The sequence below is a fragment of the Sceloporus undulatus genome, chromosome 2 (assembly GCF_019175285.1).
Source record: "Sceloporus undulatus isolate JIND9_A2432 ecotype Alabama chromosome 2, SceUnd_v1.1, whole genome shotgun sequence".
NCBI classification, from domain to species: Eukaryota; Metazoa; Chordata; class Lepidosauria; order Squamata; family Phrynosomatidae; genus Sceloporus; species Sceloporus undulatus.
The window spans coordinates 94,925,099-94,936,147 of NC_056523.1; the positions used below are offsets into that span (position 1 = coordinate 94,925,099).

The 11,049-nt window shown below is 40.0% G+C and overlaps 1 protein-coding gene across 3 annotated transcripts; it reads right to left on the bottom strand.

Moving 5' to 3' along the window:
• Positions 1-287: 287 nt before the first annotated feature.
• On the bottom strand, positions 288-10,171 carry LOC121920178 (thymosin beta-12-like). 3 transcript variants are annotated; one of them, XM_042447217.1, is made up of 5 exons: positions 10,039-10,171; positions 7,144-7,231; positions 3,728-3,922; positions 2,846-2,953; positions 288-670 (listed from the first exon to the last, which is right to left on the bottom strand). In XM_042447217.1, exons 1-5 carry the CDS (start codon positions 10,138-10,140, stop codon positions 633-635), a joined length of 531 nt encoding a protein of 176 aa, XP_042303151.1. In that variant the 5' UTR covers positions 10,141-10,171; the 3' UTR covers positions 288-632. The 3 variants fall into 3 exon arrangements, with proteins under 3 accessions (XP_042303151.1, XP_042303152.1, XP_042303153.1); XM_042447218.1 differs by lacking the exon at positions 3,728-3,922; XM_042447219.1 differs by lacking the exons at positions 3,728-3,922; positions 7,144-7,231; positions 10,039-10,171 and adding an exon at positions 3,513-3,606.
• Between the last annotated feature and the right edge of the window lie 878 nt (positions 10,172-11,049).

An 11,049-nucleotide genomic window follows, 5' to 3' on the forward strand; every position in this document is an offset into this window, starting at 1 on the left:
TGTGGAACCATACAAAGCTGTTACCTTGGGGAAATGACAATCATAACACAGTGATCATTCCTTTGTTCTTTTATAGCCTAACCTTACTCCATTTTTCTTCAATACACTGTATTGAATTACATTTCCTGCCAATTGCCAAAGATTAAACTGTTTTGTTATGCTACTGACCCTCCACGAAGTCAGATCATATTTAACTGTAGTGTGAAAGGTAAATATTTTAAAGAGTCTTTATAGATACACTTTATGGAAGTGTCATTCTTTTTATATCCACATGTTTAACTTCTAAATAAAGGTAACACATAAGAAAACACTTTATTATGAAGTTCTAAATCAGATACTGTATGAATATGACATTCCCTGTTGAGACACAACAGAAGTGTACATTTTTGGCAAACTTGTCACATTTTTATTGGACAGAACATTGTAGTTCCTTTGGGGAATGGCAAAAGGTAGATTTGATTAGTTTCAGAGCATTGCTTCAAAAGAAAATATCCCTGCTGCACCGAGATAGAAAGAAAAAAGTGCTATTTTTAAAATGGGTGAACCATGGCAATTAATAGCAAAGTTAAAAAAAAAATGTAGAACATAAAACCCCACAGCAGTAGATGCCAGCCATATCTTCTGATCCAACTTCAGGGTGTGTTTTTGCTTTGCTTTTCCTGTTCAATTGCTGCCAAGAAAACATGAGAAATATCATTTGCCAAGATCTGACACTCATACAGCACTTTGCTATTTTAAGTACTTAGCAAATAAATGTTCCTATTTGCTGGGAATCCAGTTGAGCTTTTGCCAACAGCTCTGAGCTCACAAATGGCTATTGGTTATTCCTCTGATACTGTCAGTTCACCTCACTCTTCCTCTCCATAACCAGGCAGTGGCATCCTTAGGGTTGGTGTTACCTGGTGTGGTAACTTATGGTGCCGTGCCCCCATTCACTTCCTCCCGTACCATATCATGCTGAATCCTTAGTAATGCTTTTTGTGCTAATGTTACTCGTTAATTGTAATTCACGCATATTATTGAATGTAATTTAATAGTTGTGACATAAACAACAAGAATAATTAAAAATATTCCTTTAAATTACAGTATCACACACACTTCCTAAATGCATTTAAATATACATAGTTTCATGTGGTAGAATTCAAAGATATAGCCATGTTAGTCTGTAGAAGCAGTATGTAGAGAGATCTTGTAGCACCTTTGAGATAGTACCATAATATGCCAATATCTTCATGGCTGACCTAGAACAATGCTTCCTTAAACTTGCAGTTAGTCTCAAAAGTGCTACAAGGTCTCTCTACATAGTTTCATGTGGTTGAATTGAAAATTTGGTAAAATACAATGTTTTTAAAGATTTTTTTAAAATTAATCTGGGGCCTCTCCTTTCTCTTCCCACTAAGGCTCAGTCACTCCCACCATACCTTCAGAATCTTAAAGGGACACAGGCAAGCGCCACAGCCTGTTTCTGCCAAAAGGCAGATGCTTGAGGAGCAGTGGTGTCACACATCCTTGTGAAATGTCACCTGGTGTGGTCAGCACCCCCCGCGTCCCCTAGTGGCACCACTGAAGCCTGGCTGTACTGAAGAATGTGCTTGTGGAAAATGGCCTTATCCCTTTTTAGCATATTCCTGTTTCATGACGAGGGCAGATCTAATGCGAGTCTGTGCTAAAAGAAAAATTACAGCACATTTACATTGATATCCCACCCACCTCTCCTCCTAGGAGCTCAAGAAGTGTATATGACTCTCCTCTGCTACATTTTTAGCTCCACAACATCAAGATGTGGCAGCTTAAGCTGCAAGAAAATGATGGGCTAAGTGGGTTTCAAGGCTTGGTGAGGATTCGGATCTGGATCTCCTCAGGCCTAGTCCAACCTCTAACCAATACACCACACTGGCCCTCATTTTGTCAAATACAACAGTTTGGAGCACAAGAGTTCATGTAGGAAACAAAAGAATGGGTAGCTTATATCATCTATTGAATTCTATTCTAAGGAAATGGCTTTAAAAGCACATTCACTTTACTCTAAAAGTTATGTGAAAAACTCAGGAGGCCTGAATTATAAAATTCTTGCTAACTGCAGCTGCAAAATAAAATTAAATAAAGGTTCTTATTTTTAGATGTGTGTGTAAAACAATCATAATATAATTTACACTAGATTCATCAAACTCTAGAGTAGCTGTGTTACTCCTCTGGTAGTATAGAGGCTGATATTTGTAGGCAGCATCCTAGTTCATTCAATCCTATAGTACAATGATAAATTCAGCCCAGAAGAGGGCAGTACTAAGCAATCTTTAAATGGTAAGAGTATTCTTTTCTATGGAATACTTTGTGTTCACTTTTAAAAGGAAAGAAAAAACCCAATATTGTAGCCCTATTCAATTCTAACCAATTTATAGCCTTCCATACCATAAGAAATCATACTACAAGGTGCCACAAGATCATTTTTGATATTGTGCGTGTGCATTCATGATGTTTTAATAACCTAACATGGCTACCATCTGGTATTTATTGAAGGAGATTTTTTATTTCAAATTCAGATATCTAATCAGCATGCTTCCAGACAGACTGTCAACATAAATTGTTCAAAAGTAGTGATGTTATCTCTCTTGCAAACTGCAAATTCAGTAAGAACAAGCCATCATTTGCATTTTAAATATACAGTGCAAATTAAGCTACATACAGACAATAAAACCAATGTAATATTCTTTGAAAATCACTTTTAAGAATGCAATCCTATATTCATTTGTCTAGAGGAAACTTGACTCCTGGGTCCTTCAGTATTTATGCAATTTTGCATATTGAGCAACATATTAATTTTATATCCAGGTAGAAAAGAACTTACTTTCCTTAGTAGGCAATGGATTTTTTTCTCTGGTTTCAGTTTTTTTCAGCTTGGTCTTATCAAATGTTTCAATTTCAGCAAAATCTGGTTTGTCAGACATGATGGATCCTGACAAAGAGAAGAGAAACACACCCTTGGCTTTGTTAGCTAGTGCCATTTTACAACCCACATGCAGAACCTTTAAAAATATATCTGCATCACATCTTTTGTTAAGTCCAACCTAATATAAATGTTCTACATTGCAAGAGATTGTGAATTTGTTATTTCTTTAAACAGCAAAATACAATAAACAATAAGCAAGGAAAACTCTTGTGTTTATCTGAAACAAATGAATCAAAATTTATTGTGAAACAAAGAAATACTTTTTAAAATGAAAAGTAAAATGCTGATACATAACAATCTGGGTTTTGCTATTTTTTTCTTGAATCTCTTTAAACAATGAATTTATACCACATTGTTTGTAGTAAAATCATAACCTCCCCTTTTCCTTAACACAACAAAAAAACACAAAATAAATGTCTAGATTAGCTAGAGTGAACAATTGCGGTTAACAATAGAATGACAGATGTGTGGATTGCTTTGTTCCCTCATCCTCCTCTCTGCTCTCCAACACATTTCATGCAGAATGGTTTTGATTAGACCAACATTCCAGCATTCAACACTTTACCTATTTCAGCTTCTTTGTGCTAACTGCTGGTGGTTTTCTGCAAAAGCTGGGGGACACAATACGTCCTGAGGGAGTGGAGCTGCTAGCAGGAATGAATCTGACCCAAACTTTACCAGTAAAATCTATCCTCTCAAGCCTGTCATGACAAGCTACATGATTTTATTGCTTTTTTGCATTATGATGGCAGAAAGGATGTTAAAGCCACATGCTATTACCTGTCTTGTGTCTCTCTCCTCCGCTGCTTTTTGACTGTCTGAGCCAGCATGGGCTTGAAAAGGTCATACTAATCCCTCCTCTCCATCTCAGCCCACCTCTATTAATATTGATAAGCTTGCAGCAAGTGGAGTTCAGCACATGACTTATCATTTCACACAGCAGGCTGGGGGTGGAGATGCGGGAGGAATATCCACCTGCACAACAAAAAAGCAAAAAACAGAGCAACACGCTATCTTGAATTCCTCCCCCCTCCCATACATTGAGCCCATCTTGTAAAAGCTGAACGTATATGCAACTATGTTTGAGGAAGAAATTTAGGGCAACATAAAGGTTTCAACATAAGGTATGTTTTCCTAAGCTCTATCTGAAATGAGTGAAACCAGGGACTGCTCCAAATACTGATCAGAACTGGAAAGTCTCTTGGTCTTCCATCCACTGCTTTTTGACTGTCTGAGCCACCACCACCCCAATCCCTCATAGAGTGGCAGTAGGTTGGGATGCCAAATATTTTTATGCCAGGTAGAAGGTAGCGTGCTTGTTTGCTTTTCAGGCCTCTTTTTGCCTAAATTAAATTAAACAGGATTTAATCATGTTGTAATGGTTTTTTAAATGAAATAAATCCAAATTACTGAGCATATATTGAATATCAATCAACTCTGACTGCAAGAATTATCTTTCTTACTTGATCATTGGGGTAAGGGGCTTAGCCTACCTAGCACATAAAAGGATACACTACCTTTCTCTTCCAGACCACCTTTGTGGTCCATGGCTGTGTGTTTTATAATCCTCAGTGGCCCTAGAGCTAGTTGCACTATCTACTCAACATCGGGATCCATTTTCTTAAACAAAGGATTCCGTTTGAAAAGCTTGAGAACAATGGGGCCACTAATGCAATCACTCCTAAACACCCAGTCCTGTGTTATGGAACCCATAATTCATTTTGGTATAAAAAAGATCTACAGGCAATGAGGCAAGCTGGATGATGGCTAGAGTGCAGGTGGCATACGTCACAGAGCGAGTATAACCAAAGACCAAGAAACTCTCCATTGTGCCTAGTATTGACAGTGTAGTTGGCAAAGAAAGAAAGAAAGAAAGAAAGAAAGAAAGAAAGAAAGAAAGGGCCCACACAGACAAGCCAAAATAAAGCTGCTTTGAGTCACTTTGGAGGTATGCTTTTTAAATGATGCATGTGTCCTAAGAGGCTGTAAACCGTGCCCAAGCCATGCTCCAGTCCTAAGGACTGGAGCACAGCTTTGGTGCAACTTCTGACTTCTAAAGATGTACAGTATGTGTCATATAAACAGCATACTTCCAAAGTGATCCAAAGCAACTTTATTTTGGCCCATCTGTTTGGGCCCAAAGAAAGAAAGAAAGAAAGAAAGGTCACAGTATGCCTCCACTATGTGTCCAGTGCTCCATCTGGCCAAGTTTCAGTTGTTGCAGCCTGATGATGTGGGCAAGATGCTTGAATTGGTCTGTCCCACCACATGCAAGTTTGACCCTGGCCCATCCTGGCTAACAGAATCTAGCAGAGGTAGGTCCAGGAGGAGATAAATGCCTCACTGTGCCAGAGAAGGTGCCTGCTGCCTTGAAAGAGGCAGTGGTGTGCTCTCTCTTGAAAAGGACCTCTCTGGATCCAGTGGCATTTGACAACAACTTCCCTATTGCTAATATCCCCTTTTGGGGCACAGTGCTTGAGCTTGTGGTGGCTGTGAAACATCAGATATTTTTTAGAAGAAATAGATTATCTGGATCCATTTCAGTCTGGTTTCAAGCCAGAGTATGGCACTGAATTGGCTTTAGGCGCTCTGACTGACAACCTACTCCAGCTGAAAGATGGAAGTGCTGCTCTTGACCCCTCAGCAATTTATGATACCATTGATTATGGTATGTTACTGAGGTGTCCCTGTTAGAGAGGAGGAGGAGGGGGGCACTGTGTTACACCTCCTATCTATTGGGCCAGCCCCACAGTGTAACATTAGGGGATTCCTGTTCATTTTCTAAACTGTGAAGTTTATCTTGTTTCTTCAATACTGTTCAACCTCTATGTGAAGCCACTGGGGGAGGTGAGGTGCCATCAGTATACCAATGACACTCAGTTCTATTTCTCCTTTTCAGTGGAGAGAACCAACAAACTGAAGAGGAATCTCAATAAGATGGAGGCTCAGTGAACTGGTGGTTCTCAAGGAATTGGGTAAGCAATCTTCCTGGATGGGGCTGCACTCCCTCTGAAGGAACAGGTGCATAGCTTGTCAGTATTCCTAAACCAATCTTTGTCTCTGAGGTCCAAGTGGACTCCATGGCTTGGAGTACTTGGCCACAGCTCTGACTGGTGCACCAGGTCTTTCCTGGACAGAGCTATCTTAGCCACAGTAATTCAAACTCTGTAATGTTCCTATTAAGCCTACTGCAATTCACTGTATGTGGGACTGCCCTTGAATGTTACTTAGATGGTCTTAACTGTTGCTATGTTTAATCTTGTTTAATTATTTAAGGTTTTAATCTGGAACTGAACTTGGAACTTCCAGCTTGTCATGACGTTGGGTCAGGTATGAGTCTGAGACGGGGCAGAACACCCTTTTAATGCGGGATAGGTTGCTGCTAAAAACAACAAAAAGCTTTTAAAAATGGTTTTAACTGTTGCTATGTTTAATCCTGTTTAAATTATTTAAGGTTTTAATCCAGAATTGTTTTATATTGTTTAGATCATACACTGTCCCAAGATCCTATAATAAAGGTGGAACAGAAGTGTTTAATATTAATGTTTTAATAAGAGAAGCAATGGTGTGGGCACATTGAACTTGGAGCAACTAAGGTGGGTGGTGGGGCAATGGGGGTGATTGTGGGAGGCAATTTTTATTTATAGCATTCTGTCATCTTCCTTTTTAAAAGAGCCCTTTATAACAAAACATGTGCTACCTTTCTGCTAAGGATTTGAAGTTAAATTTGTGCTGAGATACCAGAATGAGACAAATCATGATGGGAAAAGGGGAGTCTCAGTTCTTCAGAGGTGGACATAGAGTTGGTACAAGTGACAGGGGTCAATCCTCAAAAAGACCCAGGAGTTTATCAGACAAGGGGAATTGGAAGTATAATCCGATGGCAATCTGAACGCAATCATGGGGTTTCACGTTATTGCGTGATAACCCAATACACACAAATTCAGGCAATGGGAAGTCAGTCCGAATGTAATCATGTGGTTTCACGTTATTGTGTGATAGACTGCCACATGCAAATTCAGACAATGGCATGCTATTTTCAGGCTATGGGGAGCCAGTTCGAATGCAATGCGTATTCACATAATTGCGCGAAACTAGCGACTTTAAGTGAATGCATTCTGGCCCCACTTTCTTTTCATTCAAATTTAAGAGAAATTCCTCCCATTTGATAAACTCCCCAGTCAGCAAAAACTCACCTCTTTTCAGGGGATGGCTGCAAGAACTTAGTGATAGGTATTTTCTTTTGCTGCTTATAGGACTGAGACTGAGGTCGGGTTGCTGAATCTATGAATCAAATGACATTGATGATTGCATATGCTATTGACAGAGTAAATCATTTAAAACTGCAGTCCTAGCACTCTTGGCTGGAAGTAACTAAGGAAGCCCTGTTGAACTCAGTGAAGCAACTAAGCACCAGATTGTGAAAAGAAAACATTGTTCTCACCAACAGTGTAACTGTTGTGCATAGTTATTTGGAAATAAACCACATCACATCCAGTTGCAACTAACTTGCAGATAGGTCTGCATAGATGCAGTGCCTTAAACAAACAGTATAATTGAAACAGCTGAGAATCAATGACAAATGAGGTCAGGGTTTCATAGTACAGTGGTACCTCGGGATACGAAATACCCAGGTTACGAAATTTTCGGGATACGAAAAAATCCCATAGGGAATCATTGTTCCGGGTTACGAATGTTTTTTCGGGTTACGAAAAAACTTTTGGTGCTTTTTTCGGCTTTTTCGCACGGAATCACGGCTTTTCCCCATTAGCGCCTATGGCAATTCGGCTTACGAAGGCTTTTCGGGTTACGAAAGCGGCCGCGGAACGAATTAATTTCGTAACCCGAGGCACCACTGTACAGTCGTCTCTCCACATTTGCAGATTTGACTTTTGCAGATTTGATTATTCACTGATTGTATTAGTATGTTCTCTCCAGGAATATCTAGGTCAACTTTAACCAAAGGTTGCACTGAAGGACCTAGAGATTTCTAGAGAGATCAATCCACGAGGCATTTGTAGCTCCTCCAATGCAATTCTGTGGTCAATGTTTGGCAGATGTTGACCACAGAGTATAGAGAGGTGTTCTCTCAGATAAAAACTAAGGCGGGTTATAAACTGCTGCTTTGCAGCGATCTGCCGCCGCCGTTTGCTTCGTGAGGGAGCTGCTGCAGCCAAACCGTGCAGCTCCATTACGGAGCAAAAAAGAAGCTCCAAAATGGAGCTTCTTTCTGCGGTGCAGCTATGACGCCGCGAGGCGCTGATGGCGCACTCGCGACATCATAGGCACCACGACACGTCTGGGCGCTATGTGTCCAAGACGTAAACATGGTGGCGGCCGTCTGGAACGGCCGCCGCCAAAAAATACGTAGTGACTACGTATTAGGGTTAGGGGGGTGCAGAAGCACCGCACCTTCCTAAACCTAATACGTGCCCCTAAGCCTAGTGAATGTAGAGGGACCACTGTACATTACTCAGGTGGGCTCTTCCAGAAGTGAAGGGAGGTGTTCATTTCTCGCATTCTGTCATCTTCCCTTCCTTTTGGCCCTTCATTATGGCAGTCAAAGTCAACTGTCCCAGCCCAGGATTTCCTCTGCCTCATCTAGGATTTGTCCCTTTTCACTTGCTGCCCCTCACTCCTGGAACCTTCTTCCCTCGCGAGCAAGGGCCATCACTTCTTTAACCAGCTTCAAAACGGATTGTCACTTGCTATTTGATGCTCTTTTTGTTGCCTGTTTTACTGAACCATTTCCTGTACTGCTATGTATTTTATTTGTATTATTCTATCATTTCTTAGATTGTACGCCATAGGCAGGTTTACTCTTTTATATTTGTTGTTTTTATGTACAGCGCTGTGCAAATCTACAGTGCTATATAAATAAAGAATAATAATAATAATAATTTTAAAAGAGCCCTTTACAACAGAACATCTGCTACCTTTCTGCTAAGGATTTTGAGTTAAATTTGTTTATGCCGAGATACCAGAATGCATTTCACAGGAGTGAGAGTGGGTTGCTTTTCCTTTTTCCCAAAGCAGGATGGGACGGAAGTCTTCTATAAAAAGATCTCTTGATTGGGATCAAGATCAACCCCATCAAGAAGTTGTTCTATTAAGGTGGGGGCTCAGTCTACCTCCTCCTTCCTCCCCTTTCTGCTATATGTCTTCAGAATGAGATGGCACAGACTGTACTGGTTGACTCTCCCTTATCTGAAGTGCTTGGGACCAGAGGTATTTGGGGTATTTAGATATATACATAATAAGATATCTTGGAGACGGGTTAGTAATATATTTTGCAGCAAGCTCTTCCACAAACTGTACCCATTTAGTGTTCTCCCTATACATACCATTTCATGGGAGAATGTGCTTGGAAAACTCTGATGGTGATTTGCCTATTAATTGAGTTTTAAAAGTGGGCTTGTGTTTGGGATTCATATCCCAGCTCTGTGTTCAGGTTCTTGGCCCAGTTACTTGGGATTTTTAACAAAAACCTTCCCCCAGTTCAGCCTTTGTGAAATGGGTGCTTTGTGACAGGCTGTGCCATGATAAACAGCCCACTGATGAAAAAGCATGTCCTTCCTCTTGATAGCTATTTTGTGATATCGCCCACAATATTTTATCAAAATCCCAGGTTTGCCCACTGGACAAGAGAGGTTGGGAACCCTTAGTATCATAAGTCAAACGAAGGTTACTTTTAGCCAGCTTTAGGAAAACCTTCCTTCCTTCATTCTGGAATTTTGGTGGCCTAATTTTCTAAAAAAATAAATTTTGATTTATATAATGAGTCTGTGTGCTTATGGTTTACCTTTACACCCACATAGTTAAATGCAATGGGATTTACTGCCAGATATATGTGTGTAGAGTATCAGTTAACTGCCCATACATCTGTCTCAGTAGATAATTTACTGTGGTACTTGTACTAGCCACCCAGAAGGCTTTATTCAAACAACAATCCTGAAAGGTCTTCTCCTAAATAAACCAAAAAAGTGTTACAAATTGATTTCAGAGATATGAGGGTTGGATTTAGCCATCCCAAAATGTGACTCTGTGGTTCCTATGAAGCAAGGCCACATATATCAAAGTACACTACTTACATTATTGAATTTCTCCTCTGCAACCACCCCAGTCAAAAAGCCCTTATAGGCTGAGATTTCCAAAATCACATCTGAGATAAAAGGAGACATGGCCCAAAGCATTTGCTTTTATGATCACATGTCTAGCCTTACACAGTTATTATCATGTGATAGTGCTGACAATCATGTGGGAATGTTTTGTGTAAACCAAAGGGAAAACACCAGCTTTCAGAAACAAGGGTGGTGGGGAAAGGCAACATGAGAGAAGAGGCTGGTCAACAGGCAACTTGAAGAGCAGAGGGACTTCAAAATAGGACATAATCGAGATTAGTATTATTTTGATCTGCTATGTTGAATAACAGAATAAAGATCACAAAAGTCATACTTTTGATTAGTATAGAGATTTGAACTCCTGTACAATATTGTGTTCAGCACTCCTTAAAACAACTGCCCTGCACTGTGTCTGCCAAGTTTCTCTAATAGTTAAATGATGGTGAGATAGTCCCATTACAGATATCACAAAATAATACAATTACATGTACTAGGTTGCTAGGGTTTCTGTGGGAGGGGGGGAGCAAGGGACAAAGTTCTCCAAAGCAAGCAATGAGGTTTCAGCAGACCAGACATTCTGGCAGATCAGAACAATTGCAGTTGAATCAATAAGCTGATACAAGTGTTTTTATAATCACATTAGTGCTGCCTTGGAATAACACACCCACTCAACAGAAAAAACAATTTTATATTTTAAAAAGTGTGGTGCATTTTCTATTCCAAAGGGTTGAAACCCTGAATTATAGCTTTCAGTAGAAAGGTTTAGTTCAAAAGGGGGGGGGGGGGATTGTCTATCAAATGTCTGTATTTCTTAATTCATACAGATTAAAAGGTTTCAGTACCCCCTAGATACAACCAAGTTCCTGTCATGCCTGGGTTATTGCTAACTTGCTTCAGAAGATTTTGATCAGACTAGAAAAACAGAGTAAGATCATCTTCCAAGAAAGGATCTTATTCCTTCTTGTGTCTTTTGTTCTGTTT